Source organism: Acipenser ruthenus, chromosome 47 (genome assembly GCF_902713425.1).
Source record: "Acipenser ruthenus chromosome 47, fAciRut3.2 maternal haplotype, whole genome shotgun sequence".
NCBI lineage: Eukaryota > Metazoa > Chordata > Actinopteri > Acipenseriformes > Acipenseridae > Acipenser > Acipenser ruthenus.
In genome coordinates, this window is record NC_081235.1 from 4,550,900 (window position 1) to 4,570,612 (window position 19,713).

At 43.5% G+C, this 19,713-nt stretch overlaps 2 protein-coding genes across 2 annotated transcripts in view; one reads left to right on the forward strand and one right to left on the reverse strand.

Moving 5' to 3' along the window:
• Positions 1-19,713, forward strand: part of LOC117401315 (tyrosine-protein kinase ZAP-70-like) — a 68,221-nt gene that overhangs the window by 16,342 nt on the left and 32,166 nt on the right. The window lies entirely within an intron of this gene.
• Positions 1-19,713, reverse strand: part of LOC117966318 (A disintegrin and metalloproteinase with thrombospondin motifs 10-like) — a 35,447-nt gene that overhangs the window by 10,552 nt on the left and 5,182 nt on the right. Inside the window, exons 2-16 of the mRNA XM_059013818.1 lie at positions 17,159-17,536; positions 12,663-13,006; positions 11,627-11,786; positions 10,078-10,295; positions 9,610-9,693; positions 9,351-9,496; positions 9,229-9,272; positions 8,763-8,868; positions 7,034-7,180; positions 6,584-6,725; positions 6,228-6,335; positions 5,769-5,914; positions 5,522-5,585; positions 5,266-5,368; positions 1,048-1,181 (exon numbers count right to left, since the gene is read on the reverse strand). Coding sequence (XP_058869801.1) covers positions 1,048-1,181; positions 5,266-5,368; positions 5,522-5,585; positions 5,769-5,914; positions 6,228-6,335; positions 6,584-6,725; positions 7,034-7,180; positions 8,763-8,868; positions 9,229-9,272; positions 9,351-9,496; positions 9,610-9,693; positions 10,078-10,295; positions 11,627-11,786; positions 12,663-13,006; positions 17,159-17,276 — 2,064 coding nt within the window. The 5' untranslated portion in view covers positions 17,277-17,536. The remainder of the gene's footprint in view (positions 1-1,047; positions 1,182-5,265; positions 5,369-5,521; positions 5,586-5,768; positions 5,915-6,227; positions 6,336-6,583; positions 6,726-7,033; positions 7,181-8,762; positions 8,869-9,228; positions 9,273-9,350; positions 9,497-9,609; positions 9,694-10,077; positions 10,296-11,626; positions 11,787-12,662; positions 13,007-17,158; positions 17,537-19,713) is intronic.

Consider the following 19,713-nt stretch of genomic DNA (forward strand, 5'->3'; position numbering starts at 1 on the left):
TGTACTTTTGAAAGTATTTTATGAAACACATGTAAATAGATACTTATAGCATGTGTGCAAACAATATACATTTACCACATTCCTATATTTATTTATTTATTTAATTTTTTAGAAATTTAGTCGTCGCCAATGGTTTTTACCCCGGTTTTCTCCCCAATTTGGAATGCTCAATTATTATTTTTATCCTGGTTCACCGCTGTAACCCCCCGGCGAAACGGAGGCTGAAACACGCGCCCTCCGAAACGTGTTCCTGCCAATCCATTTTTTGCACTGCGGATCCACAGCGAAGCCACCAGACCTATAGTGCTGGAAGACAACACAGATCTGAATGGCTCTACTGCAGACCCGCAGGCGCCCTGTCAGCCACAGGGGTCGCTGGTGCGCGGTAAACCGTGGATTGCCCTGCCGACCAAAGCCCTCCCTACCCAGGCGGCGCTCAGCCAATTGTGCGCTGCCCCCTAGAAACCCCCGGTCACGGTCGGCAGTGACATAGCCTGGATTCAAACCTGCGATCTCCTGGCTATAGGTCACATCCTGCACTCCACGTGGTGCGCCTTTACAGGATGCGCCACTCAGGAGCCCCTACCACATTCCTATATTAAGCATTATGCTATAAATATATACATGATATTATAAAAAAACTTTCCTCATTTTATTACCAAGTTTCTTTTATGTCTTAAGGGCATTTAAAAGTATGGACAAGCATCAAACAAAAAACTAAAACAAAAGCCCCCCACTACTTTCACCTTGTGGGGGCGTTTAAATTGCTTGATCATGAAGATAATAGAATGGGAGTTCATGCAATAGCTCGAGAAAGGCGTGTGTGAATGTTAAACTGCTGATGCATCTGTGAGAAGTGTCCTGGATCTGGTTCTCATTTGCCCTGTGCAGCAGGAACGTGGGCCATACCTCACATTCCCTGTTTAATCACAACGTGCCATTCCTCATATTCCCCAGTGAAACAGGTGCAGATCAGGTGCCCTCCAGTGACTGTGGGCTGTGGCTAAGTTATACTTTGATTCCTCGAAAATCTGAGTCCTGCTGTACCTTGCATTCCCCGTTGACGCAGATGTCCTGTGAGTCATCGCGGCAGGGCGTGCCGTCCACCACGGCCGGAGCGCGCTCAGTGTAGAAGTTGAATCCTTCGGCCAGGCAGTTGAGAGAGCAGGACTTCACCCCCCCTGCAGATACAGAAGCGCGGCGCTTGTCAGCCTGCTGTGCAGCGTTTCAATGCGGTCACTGCTCACATCATGCCCCAAATTGGGTTTTTCAACAGGGCTGTCGTAAAAAGCGCAGATACAGTCTAAATCTTCATTTAAATTGTCAACTATTTTTGACATAGTTGTCCGCAGAACCAAGCAACACAAATAAAATGTTTTGTCTGCATCAGCCTTCTACAAGTTGCTTTGTACAGATTAATGAATGACCTAGTGTCCATTAAACCACTATTTATTTGTGTGCTATTACTTTTAGCCTGTTTTCCTAATGTTTATTTAATAACTTAATGAGAAACTTACATTTTAGAGTTATCCATAACTAATGAATTTTTGATGTGTTTAGATTCAATGTGAATAATGTTCTGTTCCTTAAGCTTAAAGCACCCCTGTATCATAAACAGCAGAGTGTAACCATTAACCTGCAACACTGCGCAATACCTTCAGAAAATACATGCTGTTCAATTTTTAATTTCCAGATGTAGGGGATTTAAAGGGGGTTAAGTAATCCGTCAAAAAATAAATAAATAAAAAAATAAATAAATCCTGGCTGTGTTTTAATTTAATGTACTGTAGCTGGAGTTGGGTTGGAGCCCTGAGCTGATGGCTTTTACATGGACACTGCCAGATCGCGTTCAGTCGGAGCAGGCAGGTTTTTCTTAATTCTGAAAAAGGCATTATCTAAAAAAAGCTTCTGAATCCACAACTGTGTTGAGCCAGATATGGAGAAACACCTGCTTTGGCCACAGTCTGATAAATCCATCAGATCCAAGCTAGGGACTGGTGAGGGCAGGATTGCACTGCAGAGCCAGGAAATCAAGCTGCAAGTGGTTTGAAAAATCAATAGCCGTTTCATTGCAGGCAAGAGCTGGTAAACTTTATAGCGAGTGAAACAGATGAGGGGTGAGAGCTGGGGCGCCGTGCCATGTAAAACCCACTTCTTGTTTTCTTACTCATCCCCATTAGAGACAATACAAGAGTTTACAATAATGTAGTACACAGCCGCAGTGTGTCACAAACTCTTAAAGAGTAAAGTCTTAAAAGGTGCGGACAAGCACAACACAGACCACAGCACAGAGTGGAGAGGCAATGGAGTAGGTCATGTTGAATCATTAGGATCCTTTAAGATTGACTCGACAAAGTTTTGAGATTAACCATCTGCTAGGAACCAGACGAGGACTGAGGGCTAAATGGCCTCCTCACGTTCGTACATTTTCTTATAACCCTTACGTGGCAGGGTTGAGGCCCAACACATGAGAAATGTTTGGTTTGTGTTTTGTTTTCGTTTGGGGGGTTTTGTGTTTGTTACTTTTTGTAAACAGTTTATGAGAGAGCCAGATGCTCCGCCTGAAGACGCGCTGCCAGCCCAGTTTGTTTACAGGGAATTGCTTTCGATGATTATTATTTTTATTATTTAGCAGACGCTTTTATCCAAAGTGACTTACAGAGACATGGGGGTGAACAATGCATCACAACTGCTGCTGCAGGGTCACTTACAGCACAACCTCGGTCTTACGTTACATCCGAAGGACAGAGCACAAGGAGGTTCAGTGACTTGCTCAGGGTCACACACATTGCAGAGGCTAGGACTGAACCGGCAACCTCCTGGTAACAAGCCCCTTTCTTTAACCACTGGACCACCAAGCCACTGGTTGGGCAGTGTGAATGGCTGTCATATTCTGGTTGGGCTGTGTGAAGTTCTGGCTGGGCTGTGTGAATGGTTGTGTGATGTGCTGGGTGTGCAGTGTGAATGCTGTACCGTGATGAATAATGTATCATTTTACACAAAGCATTATTAAGAAAAGTTTTTTTTTAATCTATTGAGTGGCAGGACCCCATCAAGGTGGATGTTATCTGTGTGGAGGATCCTGAAAAGAACATGCAGGCCACTGCTGCACCAACATCCGAGGATAGTGAGGAAAAATGAAATGTTAGAAAAATGTAGATTTAATGAGCAAGTAGCAGGGTTCCGAAAAAATATAGCATTACACGCCCCCATGTGTTGCTTCAACTATTTAAATAACGTACCTGCCATTTTTCTTTTCATTGTTAACATCCTGACAACTTTTTTACACTTTTAACTTCTGAGCTTCAAAGCTCTTTTCAAAATGTCTGCTCTAGAGCACGGATAGTGTAAGGATTATTGCCCACATTGTTAAACAGGTAACACAGCAATAAAGAGCCATGATGTAGTACGGAACAGAAAAGCCAGAGCACTTATGTTTTTAGTTTTTAAATCACTCTTCCTGCAGTGATTTAGATCTCAAACCCCAGTGCACTAGAGTGGACATTTTGAAAAGAGATTTGAAACACACTTTAAATTTAGAAGCGTAAAAAGTTGTCAGGATGTTAACAATGCAAAGAAAAAAAGCAGGTAGGTTATTTAAACAGTTATAGCGACATGTGGGAACGTGTAACGCTGTATTTTTTCGGAACCCCACTCTTAAGAAGTAGCAAAAACATTGCACTGATTTGTGATGAAGCTTTTTCTGTAATCGAATGTTCTCTATAGGGGAAGGGCAGCGCTGTCGGAAAGCACTCTCTCAGCTGCTGCACATGTGTGTGAGTGCCAAGTGAGAGCTGAGGGGTCTGGAGAGAGCAGAGGAGAGGTGAGGGAGTTTGGATTGAGGTCTTGGGCAGGCAGCTGAAAGTGATTATACACCCCCCCCCCCCCACTGAGACCTTCTTTGTTTTTAATAAGTTTAAGCTTTTGGCAAAAGTGCCGCAGAGGGTCAACAGATCAAAACACAAAGGTGCAATGAAAAGAGCAACGCTCAGCAATCCTCTGCAAAGCTGGAGTTTGGTAATCCTGCAATCTGAGCGAGAGAGCAAGCCTGCAGTGTGCACTGCTAATACAGCAGATAGAAAGAGAGAGCTCTCATACTTCATATGGATGCGCAATAACTTTTCTGCACATGGAAGAACTATGGGATGTGTAGTTTGTATTTAAAAAGTTGCTGCAATCGTTTTAATCCAAAAATAAACTTCAACTCCCAGAATTCTTTGATAGTGCAAAGGCCTCCTGAGGAGATGGAAGGTTGTGCCAAGTTCATGGTTTATTGGCAGAAGCACGGCAATTTTCCTTTCTTAAAGAAACAAATACATTTGTTTTATTTTATTAATGAACTGTCCTTGGCTGCCTTTGCTTCGACAGCCCCAGTGTCTGGGTGGAGGGAGAGCTGTGCTGCTGGGATGTGCAGGCCGGACCTAACGCAGTGCAGACCGTGGCACTCTGCATATTTTAACAGCTGTGAGGGATTTCCATTGTAAAATCAGCTGAGTTGATGAAAGGAGCACTTGTTGCTGGGAGAAGAAGGGCCCCTCAGTAAGCCATTATGTTATTAGACTCCCAGATTAAAGGCAGTCATGTCGTCAACAGGATTTATCCTTCTCTTCCTGCTCCGTGCTCATCAAGGCTAAGGAATGCTCCAGTTCTCCAAACGCCAATTTCAGAGAAGGGCTTTTCAGTAAACCATGTGCAGGCCAGAATATAGGAGCTTGGCAGATTCAGAAACCCCCGTGAAAATCCGCCCTGCAGTCCCATTGCTTATTTTCAGCTGCAGATTAGCTTTGACTGAGGCCATGAAAAGTGTGATGAAAAAAACAAAACAATTTCTACAACACACATATCTGTGTTATTGGGGAGTGGACACAGAAAGTACTGCTCTTAAAAGGTAAGGCTTAACAAATGACCATTACTGTACACTGAACACAAAGCACTGCCCTTGAAGGTATGTATTGGTAACTAATGGGAACGACAATACCTACAACATAAAATACATCTCTTAAATGCAAGGATTACTAACAATTAGGGATTACAATACACAGAACAGTACTTTAAGGTACTAGTTTGTACAGTATAACTATGACCAAAGGGCCATTGAAGTATACACCACAGTGTTGTAGCAGGATCTTAAAGTTGTTATTCTATTGAGATGTAAGTATATAACCTATTTAAAGGCTGTTGTGTTTTCTTGGTAAATGTTTAAAAAACATGTCTTTGTATTGGTAACCATGTCAAAGGTTAGAATCTTGGCTTGTCTGTGCTCACCTCCTCTGTAGGGTTTCCAGGTGTAATACTTTCCTCGGAACGGCACACTGTCAAAGTCGGCACACTGCAGTCCCCGAAAATCCTGAGAGCCAGCTGGGCATTCCTGTGGATAGTTTACAGCTGTAGTTTACAGCTTTGACATGATTTCTATTGGTGACTGTTCACCACAGTATATTTGTAATACTGAAATGTTCTGGTGCAGTTCAACACACTACTGTTCATAACTAGTGCTCCTGAGGACAGCCGTCCTACTCACGTCAATATTACAGGATCTGAAGCGCTTCCTTTCTCCCAGACAGTACTTTCCACCTATGGTTGGCCTGAGAACAAAATCAAAACCAGCTACTCTTCCTTCCAATCAGATTTGAATTATTTTAAAAATAAAAATACAACATTCTTTAAAAAAGATAACACAATTGCAGACTTATTTGATCAAAATGACCAGTGTGGAGGGGATTTAACCTGGCAGGCAGTACTATGACTGGAACTAGAAATCTAGCTACCTGGGGCTGTCGCAGTGACGGACTGAAGATGAGACTCCGCCCCCACATGTGCGGCTGCACTCTCCCCATGGCGACCAAAGGCCCCACCCCCCGTTGATGCCCTCTGGGCGGGTTCCGAAGGGGACACACTCCCTCTTGTAGCACCACTGCAAAGAAAGACATCAGGACACAAAATTAGGCAATTTATTGTACTAGGTGTAGGTTTAAAACTGGGCAATCACTGGATTGACTTTTAAACAGCCCCATGATGTCAAAAGAACTGGTATTTCTAGCCAGAAATAGTTTCCTTCTGTTCAGGGTCCGTTTACAATCCGACTACTGCCACCATATGGGGTCAACACTTGCAATCTTGGGGTTTATACACCCTATCAGGCGAAAGGCCTGGTGGTTAGATTTCCATCCTCCTATAACCGCTGTCTCCCCTATCTGTGGATGGTGTTGGTTTACCCTGATACTCACCCCCTTGTCTATGGTGTTAGTCTGGCAGATGGTTCCTTCCGCGGCAGGGATGCTGCTGGTGATGCAGCGGTTGCTCTTGCTGATGCACCACAGCTCACTGCACACTTCCTGCCAGAGGAAAAGTACACACACCCTCAGTCAAACCGGATGGGTTTCCATGGGCAAGCTGACTCACCGCAGAATCCATGTGACAACTTTCTGCCAACTTGGCTTATTACCCGAATAGAACATTTGTATTCATCTTGCAATGACTATTAAAATGTGTATGGGCTGAGATAGGAGACGCAGGACTGGTCAGCAGCAGTAAGGCTAGGCTGGCTGGAAGCAGGTGCAGAAGCGAAGAGAAAGGCGAGTACCCCGTATTTACACTGGCGAGACTTCACCCCGTACTGGAAGCGGCACTGCTCGTCCGCGTCGTAGGCCTGGCCGGGAGCCGAGGTCGGGTAGACGAACTCCTGCCTGGGGGGCGCGTTGTTCAGGCAGATCCCCATTCCCGAGCTGACAAGGAAAAAGGGACTCCGTTAACAACACTGGGGGGCTGTTTCAATGATCAATGATAAATCTGAATGCCGACACCCTTGATCAAATTTGCCATTCCCATAATGTATTTTCTTATTCAACACAATAATGTGAACTGGCTAGTTGCTGCTAGTGGCAATTTGCTGACTAGCTAGCGTGACATTCCACCCTTTACTCTGTTTACAGCAATCTCCTAGGACATGCTTGCTACACTGTGTTGTGCTGAGTGGTAGGGTCTTTGGTTACAGTCTCGGGAGCAGGCGAGTGTGGGTGTGACTGGCTCTTACTCCAGGAAGTTGGTGATGTAGTCGCGACTGCAGGTAGACCACACAAAGGGGTTGGTCTTCATAGTGATGTGAGCAGCCATCAGCTTGGCAGTCTCCTGGCCCCGCGAGCCGCAGGCATTGCCCACGCTGTCGTGGTTCATCCCAAACCTGCAATGCATTTCAGTGGCAGAATGTATTTATTAAGGAATCTCCATGGAAAGCATAGTGAAGACAGTTGAGGAGATACAGGACATACACAGGTGGGGTGAAGCGGCCGGTTAGCATCGCTGCCATTCATATTCATACCCCATTTACCTTGTTTGTACAGTATTTATAGTCACTTTAAGTGGGATTGTTTAGGATAAATCATTGAAAAAATGATGACAGATGAACATTAGAGTAGCTTCAAAAGTAATTGTAATATCTTTTTTTTTTTTTTTTAATTCCCCTTACTATTGTATTGGGTTCTGTTGTTCCAGTATTGAGCTTTTATAATTTTTCTCTAAATCTTTCTCTACAGCTGAACAGCCTTCCTTACTGCATTTAAATCATGTGGCAATGTGACCTTTCAACTCCTTACCGCTAGTAAGGAACATGTAAGAAAAGTATCTGTTGTCAGTTTCATTGATAACTGCCCTTCCAACCCCCTGCTATTCTGGTTTCTTCTTATTGCCTCAATGTCTGGAGACAAGCACAACTCAAATCATTGAGCAAACAAAACATGAAGAAGTGATGGAAAAATTGGAAAAGCAATTGTGATCCCCAGTGATCGGACACAGCTAGACTCCTTGTAGTAGACTTGTGTCTAGACCGAGCCCATCCTACCAGAGGATTGTACCAGCACACTCACAAATGACAGATCACCTGGGCTTCCTATTATATGGATTGGCACCAATACGTTTGCCACCTGTTCAAATACAGAAAGATTAAAGGGATGCTGTGTTTCGGATAAGTCTGCTTAGATCATTATGTATCAGGCTTACTATACTTTTCAACTGCTGGATAAGAAAAGACATCTGAAGTGGGCTGTAATTTCTGCCCACCTTAAAACGAAACTGAAAGCAGTGCCTGCAGCCTGTGGGAGCGCCGAGATGGGTTCACTGCACTGGGGCGCCAGCTCCTCGGTCAGCGCAGCTGGAGCTCCTCAGTGACATCCCGCTGAAGAGCGACTTTAATTGAGAATTTAGGGAAAAGCCAGGAGAGGGCTGTGTGAAACAGTCCAACAGGTGCCAGACGGAGAGAGTGGGCACTGCACCCGAAAAAGAGAAAACCGTGAAGCTCCATTCCTCCACTGCTGACAGAGCAAGACGCGCATGGAGCAGGGGACACACGCTGTGGGAACGGACCCGTTTAAAAAGGGAGCAAGGTTAGAAAACAACCCCTGATCATTCTTAGCATGAACAAGGGAAAGAGAAAGAAGCCTACAATTACGTTTTACTGTCTAGGATGTTTGCAATGATTCAGAGTGGTTCTTTTTGCCATTGCTTAAATACAGTCTTTATTTTTTTATAAGGGTTAAGGTGCATTTCATGTGTTCAGGAGTTGCTGTTTGGTTGTAGCTACCTGCCATAGATACATGTAATATCAGTAAGCGCCAGCACTTGATCCAAAGTGGCAGATCACTAGATGGCGCTGCCTCTTCCTTCTATGAACATTGGCTGATCTAACCCTAACTTAATGTTTTTCAATGGCAGGAACTAGAACTGAAGAGCTTCCCCTGAACTCCCCTGGAGTGTGAGCGTGCACTCACGTGTGTCCGATCTCGTGTGCGATGGTGAAAGCAGTGGCCAGCCCGATGTCCTCGTTAATGCTGCAGCTCCGCTCCGGCTCACACATCCCCCCTACTGGGGCCAGGCCTGCAGACACACACACAAACACGCAACGACGACACGTTAGCTTGCATGTTAGTGTTGTGACAGCCCTACGTGATATAAACCCAAACACTTCTCAGGTCTTGTAGCTTTGAAGAGTAACTGAAAAAGTGGTGAAGGCATAGCAAAGTGCAGTTAGTATGGCACGCATGATAAATAACAGAGAAGCATGTTAAAACATACAGAAATATGTTAATGCATGGTATATGCATAGCATGGGAAACGGCCAAATTACCCGTTTAAACTTTTAGAAGGCATATTACTGAAATGAATACTAGACTGGATATTAACAGTGTATTAATTAAATGTATGTTAGGCAACCATTTCTTGAAGCCTGTCTCCTACCTAGAGTTCCACAGGGCTTGTTCTTGTAGATGCAAATGTCATACCTGGAAATACAGGAATGCCATTAAAAATGTGCAAGAAAATGCTGCTTATTTCCTAGCACAGTGTATACCAGCCCTTACCTGGTGATGAGCACTGCAGTGTCGTGGTGCGCAATCCCATTATCAGGAATGGCGTTGCCGTTGCCATTGCGGTTCAGAATGGATTTCTGCCACTTGCAGAAGCTGTCCAGGGATTTGCCTGCATGGTGGTTGATTTCTAACGTGGGCTGAGAGTGAGGGAAAAGAGAACTGGCATTCAAACGATATCATGTATAATACTTGTCAGTAATGTACCTAAGCAAGGGAATAGCACATTTTGAGAGTTTGGCTCCAGTCTCACCTGGTCCTCTGTCAGCAGGATGAGTCTGGTCACCACGATGTTCACTGCATTCCCCAGGCTCGAATCCTGGAACAGTTTGGCAACCTGACCTCCAGGAAACAAGAAAAGACCAGTCTTAAAAAAGAACCCTTGTCTGTTTGTTCTGCAGGCTGTAAATGCGTTGAATGTTTTCATCCTTCGATTATTCGTATAAATTAGAAGTCAGATCACTACAGAGCAGGCGAGTGCTGAAAACTTGTGGTTAACTGCTGCTAACTGGCTTCATTTACTTCCAGCTGAAGCAAGACCAGGTGTCTGAACGCGAAGAGAATCTAAGACAGTATGTGTCATTAACTAAACAAAGACGGATCTTGAGGTTCTGTATTCTGGTTTTAGAATAATTGTATTAAAAACAATTATTACTATCAAGAGAAAGTGTGGCCAGGAAGCAGACCATTGTTAAGAGCTCAGATATGATATACAACTTACAATATTCATGACTGCGAGGATGTACTGCTCGATGTCTCTGCGTCCGTGGTAGCCCACCATCATCTTGTCTGCCACCACCAGGGTCTCCACGTAGCGCTCTGTGCTGACCGAGCGCTTGAGCGGCAGCTGGCCCCGTGGCATCTGATTGGTCAAGGGGCTCAGGGGTGAGGTTTTTAGGTTCCGCAGCCACCAGGGTCGCCCTTTGCCCGGCTTCTCATCTGAAAACAGGAAGCTTCTCCTGAAACCCGATACCTTTACCATGATGTCTACAAACCAGATACCTGTACCATAAGGTCTACAAACCAGATACCTGTACCATGAGGTCTACAAACCAGATACCTTTACCATGAGGTCTACAAACCAGATACCTGTACCATGAGGTCTACACAGATACCTGTAACCATGAGGTCTACAAACCAGATACCTGCACCATGAGGTCTACAAACCAGATACCTGCACCATGAGATCTATAAACCAGATACCTGTACCATGAGGTCTACAAACCAGATACCTGTACCATGAGGTCTACACAGATACCTGTACCATGAGGTCTACACAGATACCTGTACCATGAGGTCTACAAACCAGATACCTGCACCATGAGGTCTACAAACCAGATACCTGCACCATGAGGTCTACACAGATACCTGTACCATGAGGTCTACAAACCAGATACCTGTACCATGAGGTCTACACAGATACCTGTACCATGAGGTCTACACAGATACCTGTACCATGAGGTCTACAAACCAGATACCTGTACCATGAGGTCTACAAACCAGATACCTGCACCATGAGGTCTACAAACCAGATACCTGTACCATGAGGTCTACAAACCAGATACCTGCACCATGAGGTCTACAAACCAGATACCTGTACCATGAGGTCTACAAACCAGATACCTGCACCATGAGGTCTACAAACCAGATACCTGCACCATGAGGTCTACAAACCAGATACCTGCACCATGAGGTCTACAAACCAGATACCTGTAGCATGAGGTCTACAAACCAGATACCTGTAGCATGAGGTCTACAAACCAGATACCTGCACCATGAGGTCTACAAACCAGATACTTGTAGCATGAGGTCTACAAACCAGATTCCTGCACTATGAGGTCTATAAACCAGATACATGTACCATGAGGTCTACAAACCAGATACCTGCACTATGAGGTCTATAAACCAGATACCTGCACCATGAGGTCTTCAAACCAGATACCTGTACCATGAGGTCTACAAACCAGATACCTGCACCATGAGGTCTACACAGATACCTGTACCATGAGGACTACAAACCAGATTTCATTGAGAGGTCTATTTTAATGATCTGAACAGAGGCCTATCTTAATAACGCCAACGTAAAAAGTTTGCAACATAATTTCTTTTGGAATAAAGAGTTTAAAGCCACTGCTTAGATTGTTACTTAGACGTTTGATGGTTTTTCTACTTGCAGAAGAAATGGGGTGCAAACAAAACTTTTACTAAATCTCTGCTAAGACCGTTCCAAGATTTTTCACATACCCATCACATTGAGCACAGTACAGTACCTATAACTCCACAGGACGGGTCCATGTGCTGGTGTCGCAGAGACGATCGCTTGTAGACCACATGGGGGCGTCCTTCTCTCTCCTGGAAGCTGGTGATGTTTTCTGTTGAGGTCAAGGGTTCGATAAAGTACTCCTCCTCCCCTGCCACTATCACCCCCTGCTGGAAGATGGGGATGCAGTGAGCTTTCCTGAACCTGGGGGCTTTTCCTTGTTGAAAGATTCCTCTGATATAATCCAAAAGCATACTGTATACAGTAGACTCGCTAGTACAAACCAGTTGGGCATGACCCTGTTCAGTTTACTGATTTCAATACTGATCGTAATCTATGCCACACTAAAAATGCCTTTTTGTATCTTTTATGTTTTGGATACTCCCACAACTACTGTGAGATTTTGTACAGCTGTTTTGAAAGAAAACAGAATTACTATACTAGAGAATTATTTTTAAATGCCCTGTACCAGTTACTCTAGGTGTAGGTAATACACTATGAATAGTTTTACTAATGTAGTGAAAAAAACATGGAAAGAAAAATAGAAACAGCCAACACAGTATTCAAAGAAACATCTGGCTCCTAGATGGTGATTATTAGTCACTAAAAAGGGTGAGCAGGTTAATCAAAAGAGTAGTTTGGGTAAACAGATGAACCCGTCTCTCATATCCTTTCATAATATTTCAGTTTTATTGCCTCCAGGTGCTCTTGCCTGTCAGTGACTGCAGCTTTGCTTGAGTAGTACCAGAGGCTGTTTTATTCGATTAAAAATACAATCTAGGTTATGACCCCTGTCATGCTAATATTCTTACATAGATTTTTACTTAAACCTGCAAAGCTCCACAACCAAGTTCACTTCTGTATTGAGTTATCATCATCTTTCTCCAACTTGGTATTGGAGCAACCCATAAGCACGCAGAATGATTTCAAACATGTAAAGAATCAATTCAAAACGGTATCTGAAGCTATCTACTTTTTTTTTACCAGCCAATAGCGCTACATCCGCAAGCAGAGCAATGTAAATGGCAGTGTGTGCCTGCTCTTACCAGCCCGTTGCAGTTGCTGAGGGCCACCTTGCTGCTGGAGCGCTGCTGGAGGATGTGTCCCACGTAGTGGCAGTGGGGGGAGTAGCGGTGGCTCCAGGCCAGCCGGCCCCTCTTCCAGTACTCCACGCGGAATCGGTCCGAGAGCAGGCCGGAGTGCAGCGTGAGGTTCAGCAGGAAGTTTGTGCGGGGTGCTGCAACGCTGTAGAACAGCTGCCTCTCCATCGGCTCGGCCTCCAGACCGCGGCGCACCCGCCGCCGCCCCAATCCGCTCAGGACCTCCCCCCGTGGGCCCACCCGCACCGGGATAGCGATCTCATAGTGATCCAGGCTGGAGAGGAACTCAGCTGAGGAGAGAGCAGGCACTTAGCATCAGCAGGCACTTAGCATCACTTCATCCATAACTACAGCATCAAACACTCAAGCTGAGTTTAGACACTAAGAGAAGCCTAATAATATTGGATTTCTTTTAGTGTTCTTGCACTTCTGTTCTACACTTATTTTTCCCCCCAGAGAAAACAACACCAGTAGTGTAGTTAATTATCCTATGATTGAATGAAAGAGAAATTGCAGTAATATTGTTTCTCTGCCTTTCTTAGAGGGAATTATTTAAGTTCACCTTGAGGTGGTCAAGAAGGAGGGACATTACTCAGCTGCACTGGGAAAGGTGGTTCTGTTTTAGGTTTTTGGGTTTTTTTTAATGGGAAAGAGGTGAAGTCCATGTGTATTGAGTTACCATTTCTAATGTTTCCATTTTTGTATCAGGTGTTTTATCGGTTTTTATCTGTTAAAACCGAAACTCAGAAGCCCTAATCCTAAGGTTATGTCAGTATTTTTTGTGATCACGCAACCCCCCTACAATAGCCTTGCAACCCACTTTTGGGTCGGGACTCCCAGTTATGAGAAACGCTGCCCTAATGCAATGACTGTGATTTTCATTGTCGAGCACTAAATTAATGAGACAGAAAAGACATTAAATGCCTTAAAAGTTTCCAAGGCCTCGGTAATACACCAGGGGTTTACTGTTCTCCCTGGGTCCAAGCGGCGCTGAATTATGGTATATAATGCATGCTAAAGTAAAGAGTGGAGTCACAGTCAATCAATTGCAAAACAGTTGGTACCACTTAGAGGGGATGTTAAAAAAGCCCCATCAGGTCTACAACCGAGAGCCCTTTCCTTTCAACTTTGTAGCAATCCTTTATGACCTGTGGGGCTGTCTAATGGGATCCGACTGTGCTGTCTGAGCAATCTCGTTAACAGGGAGTGTTAAATATTCCATGACTGTATATTTATAGAAACTGCTATTTCCCTAGGAAAAAAACAACACATCTGCTCTGCACATCCCTAATAAAAGAAAGTTTACCATGGTCATGGTTTGGTATTCATTTAATTATGCATGTACTGTGCTTCACTAATATATATATATATATATATATATATATATATATATATATATATATATATATTTTACCATATCATAGGTCGATACCGGCCGCCTCAGTACTACGCAGGACAAGAAGGTCTATCCTTTGTAACTCCACACAGACAGAAAGAAGTAGAAACTTTAATATTGAAAGAGTTGCATAAATGAAATAATCGCCTTTGGCTCATGTTTCCTAACACTGGCAGTGTGTAAGTATTCCCTTGGTATCCAGGCATTACTATATGATTGTTCCCTATCTACACTGCTATGCTTTTACCATGGTATACAGCAGTCCATGTTTATAAGTTCCTTTAAATTTGAAATTTTTTGATAGAAAGCCATTATTTACATTATATTTTTGCTTGAGTGTCTTGAAGTTATGGATCAAGTCTATTTCCAGCTGTTTTTTTTTTCTTTATGACCATTGCTATTTGCCAGTTCTGTGGTACTATTCAATCAAACCTCTTTGAAGGCTCTGTTCAAGAAGGGTTGTGTGTCCCTGTAAATAAAAATGCTGCCTCTGCCGCTGTTAATATTAGACATCAGCCGTCATCTGGTGCCTCGCCTACCTGCCTTTGCTCTGCAGTGAATGGTTATTCCACAACAGCAGTGCAAAGTGGCCGATCCTACAACCACCCCTCCATCTAACTAGAAGAGCAAACTGCTTGCTAATCAGGTTTGTGCCGCCGCTGCCAGCTCTTCTTTTATTCCAAAGCCAGACACATGGCACTAATAGGATTACCCCCAGTGGGCTTGCATTTAATTAGGCAGTTCTCACAGCCTGCACCTGAAGCTCCATGTTCCTCGCCCCTGCCAAGCCCCTTCTTGGTTACCAGTGTTTTTTTTCCACTTGGCCAGTGCCAGAGCCTCCCACCTGGGGTGGAGTTAATCCGGGGCTAGAATTACAAGGGAGCCAGCTGAGTAGCACCACTGCCTCGGAAACTGTCTTTAGTGCTGCTGGGATTGGAATATCCAAACAAATATCACTTCATGTGTGTTTGCAAGTGTATCATTAAACTTGTACAAAGTTGCGTTTTGTATTATTATTATTATTATTATTTATTTCTTAGCAGACACCCTTATCCAGTTATACAATTGTTACAAGATATCACATTATTTTTACATATAATTACCCATTTATACAGTTGGGTTTTTACTGGAGCAATCTAGGTAAGGTACCTTGCAGCAGTGTCCTCCATTGGGATTGAACCCACGACCCTCCGGTCAAGAGTCCAGAGCCCTAACCACTACTCCACACTGCTGCCACTGTTATAGCCTGACAGACGTTTGGCATACAAACGTCATGTATGTTATACTGAGGGTTGATGGCTGCAAAAAAGCTATTTTTGACCCCTGTGAAGTAGTCTTTTGGCTAATGTCAGGGTTATCAGGGCACACTTGGTTTAGTGGCATATTTTCAAAGCATTCACTCCTTAATTAACTATACTATAGCCATAAAAGGGAACTCCCTATTATTTTGAAGTCACAGAGATCCTTTTTATTATTTATTTCTTAGCAGATTAGTTGTGTGCAATTATTCAGAAATGTCACACAGCTTATATAGGTCTAATGTATCACATTTACATAATTTGTGTAATGTATGCCAGTGTGATTTTTACCTTTCAAAAAGTAAATGCTTTAAAAATATGGCACTTAGTGTTGACGTTATGGGTGAATGTCTTTATTCCACAGCAGAATTACAAGGTGCATCATGGTGACGTGCAATGTGTTCTTTCAGATGGTCTCATTCTTCAATTGAGACTTTTCAATGGAAACATGAACCCAAAAAACCTTTAAGAAGTTCAGATTTGAGTCCTCGTCTCCCCCACTGAAGGAACACTGCTATCTTTATTTTACTGGAGACCTCATTAAATCCATTCCTCCCATTCTGTAAAAATAAAAAGCTCACCTCGTGAAAATAAACAATGCTAGGTCAGACTTTGGTTCAGTTTGTTCTAGGCTTTAAAAGAAGGAACCCTAAGCAGGCCTCTCAAATGGCATAGCGCCCCGTGTATATACTTTCCCCAATGAAAATAGCCTTTTCCCCTTATAAATCCCAGATGTTTGCAGCTGGACAGAATCTGTTTCAGAGGTCGGCTTTGGAGGGCTGTCAGAATCTGTCTTAATCCGTCTTGCCTTGCTGCCTGACGCCAGGTTTCCATCTTTTACTAAGACTGGATCACAAATTGAAACCGGTCCTGGCTGCTTCCATTGGTAGCAGAGGAGTGCAAACAGATTTGAATTGAGACTCTGTCAGTCTCAGTTAGTGGGCTGGCAGAATATGGTCTCTCTAACTCGCTCTGAAGTTGACTAATAAGCGCTCCAATGCGATCCATATGGTTTGATTTGGAATTGGACAAAACTGTGATGAACAATATTTTACCTTTGTGTAACGTTCAGTTGCACACTGCATTGTAGACTGCAGATGTAACCATCAGCTATAAGATGAGACTTTTACAGACTGCTTTCACAGTATCAATGGAAACAGCTTACTGGGGTGGTTTAATTGTTAACACCCCCTGTCTAATGCGGTTTCTATTCATTATGAATTTAGCAGACGCTTTTATCCAAAGCGATTTACAGAGATTAGGGGGTGAACTATGCATCAAAACTGCTACTGCACTTACAATAGGACCTTGGTTTTACGTCTCATCCGAAAGACTAAATTGCATCATTAAGGGTTAGGTACAATCACAGTGTTGTGTAACATAATTCGTCTTAGCTCAGTCACAGAAAAAGAGAGTTCTTAAAAAGATTTTATAACAGTAATCATAACAAGATGACTTAATGCAATCAACATGACAATATCTCAGCATTATGTCATTTGGAGGAAAATACCGTACCTACATTTCCAATAAAGGAAAGTCTACATCTTTTCCAGTTTTAACAATTATAACCAACTCAGGCAAATAGCAGCCTGTATAAGAATTACTCATGGCAGTTTGTTAAACCCTACTGTGGCAAACCTGGAGAGTAATTTAGAATTTTTACACTTTATTAAAGTTTTCAACAAAGCTACAAGCGACAGGCATTATTTAAAAAAAACTAAAAAAATTGCATTTATGTCGCTACCCACCTTGTGACTTAAACCTTTCAGTAGTCTGACTTCCTGTGACTTCCGTGGCAACCATGGCGACGATCACAAAGCACGCTACAGTCCTCCAAACCGTTTCCATGGTTACTAATGCTAGCATCAGTGCTGTCCCAGGCCGAGGCTCTCTGTCCCAACATGTCTTCCACCCCTGACCTCTGCTCACAGAGACGATGGCGTTCTCTTCTGTTCCATCGCGGCGGGCAGGCCCTTCCTTCGCTGCAATCGTGCTGTCTGCACACACACACGCACACACACACACACCCACACACACGCACGCACACACCGTAATGCAGGGCTGGTGAGGCAACGTCTTCTGCACGTGATAATCAAAATCCAATGGGCCTCATAGCGTTCTCCCTCCTGCAGAAGAGAAACAGGCTACTGTTAATGCCCACCAATATGTGTTTCATGTACTATGTGTCTATAAAATGGGATTTTGCTGATTCAAGTGTTTACTAAAGGTAAAATGCATTGTGGGTTGACCATATGTCTACAAGTCCAACAGGGCAGGCCAGGTCTTTTCTTTAAGAGATGCAAGACTACAAGTACCAGAATGCATTGTGATACGAGTTTTAAAAACTGTCCCGGTAATCCTAGAGCCATGCTACTGTACATATACGCTGCCTGTCTACCCAACTGGATGTGGCATCGCCCTGGTGTGGGGCACGTTCTCCTGGTATACCCTGGGTCCCTTGATAATTTTAGGAAGCCAAATGAATGCCACAGTTTACTTAAGCCTGGTTGCAGTCCATCCAACAATGCTGCACTTGTACCCTGATGGCAATGGCTACTCTCAACACAATAATGCAGCCAGAATTGTGTGTAAATGGTCAAATGGACAATTAATGTACTCTGGTGGATCTGCATGACTTCAGGGTACAAACTAAAAAGGCAACTCTATCCATTTTTCTTTTGTGAAGTAATTTGTATTTAGTCACTTGTGTAGTAATGTTAATGTTAATAACTTTTTTTTCTTCCTTTATCAAGTTGATATTATTTTTTGCAATGTGAGGTTTGAGGAAAGCGAAGAACAGCCACATCGGCCAGCTGCCTGGCTGCCGACCAACTCCAGGCAAAGGTAATCGGAAGCAGATGGGAAATGATTTGGCTCCGGAGGAAGGGAACGTCTCTCCTCCTCCGGAAAGGGGACTGAGCTCCAGGGCTCGGGAGGACACTGCTCCCTTTCCCAGATTGCAGGCTCAGCTGTTATTCCCATTTCGGAATTAACAGTCAACACTACACCGTGGCAACTTCCCTGACTCTATACGCAATTTTATATACCAAACTGACACACTCTCTTTGTACAGACATTATAAACACATGCTTTATTGCATGTAAATGAATGGTATCCCTGAGATGTATTCTATAATGTATTCAACAAGGGCTGCATATCCCTGTTGCAAGATTTTTCATTTGGGCATAACAGGCACATGTTTTGAAACTCACAGTATCCCCGCACCCAGAACATGTCCTGTTTAGGTATATTATTGAAATGACCAGATGCCCTGGTAAATCTGCTCTGAACTGGCAGCAGTGTGGAGTAGTGGTTAGGGCTCTGGACTCTTGACCGGAGGGTCGTGGGTTCAATCCCAGGTGGGGAACACTGCTGCTGTACCCTTGAGCAAAGTACTTTACCTAGATTGCTCCAGTAAAAAAAAGCCCAACTGTATAAATGGGTAATCGTATGTAAAAATAATGTGTAAAAAAATAATGTGATATCTTATAATAATTGTAAGTTACTAATAAATAAATAATAATAATAATAATAACTGATCTCACTTATCACAGCTGAATAAGTCATCCCGGAGTTTGTAGGTTTATTAATAGGAGTTGCTCATGCAGTTTTAAGGGAGGAATCACTTATTTAACGTCATAATCCTGGCTCCTGATCATTTAAATATCACACTTAACTGAAGGTAGTTCTGAGTGGGTGCAGGGCTAGTGGGAATTTGAAGCCATGTAAAGAGACAGCAGGCAGATGTTGAATTACAGCTGAAAATAGGTGCTCGGGTTGGCCTGGTGCTCTCCGTATGCAACACGGTACACTGTCTGCACTGGTCCCATGTCCACCCATAACGACTTTGCAAACGTGTTTCGTCATGTCATGTATTCAGTACTGTACTGGCTGTCCACGGTCACCCTACTCGAATAGGGAGTGGTTAACATGTAGAAAACAGAAAGTACTGATTTGAGGAGAAACCTCAAAATGGAGCAAGTTAACCAGTGGAGTACCACAGGGATCAGTATTAGGTCATCTTCTATTCCTAATCTACATTAATTACTTAGATTCTGGCATAGTAAGCAAACTTTTTAAATTTGCAGACGACACAAAAATAGGAGGAGTGGCAAACACTGTTGCAGCAGCAAAAGTCATTCAAAATGATCTAGACAGCATTCAGAACTGGGCAGACACATGGCAAATGACATTTAATAGAGAAAAGTGTAAGGGACTGCACGCAGGCAATAAAAATGTGAATTATAGGTACCATATGGGAGATACTGAAATTGAAGAAGGAATCTATGAAAAAGACCTAGGA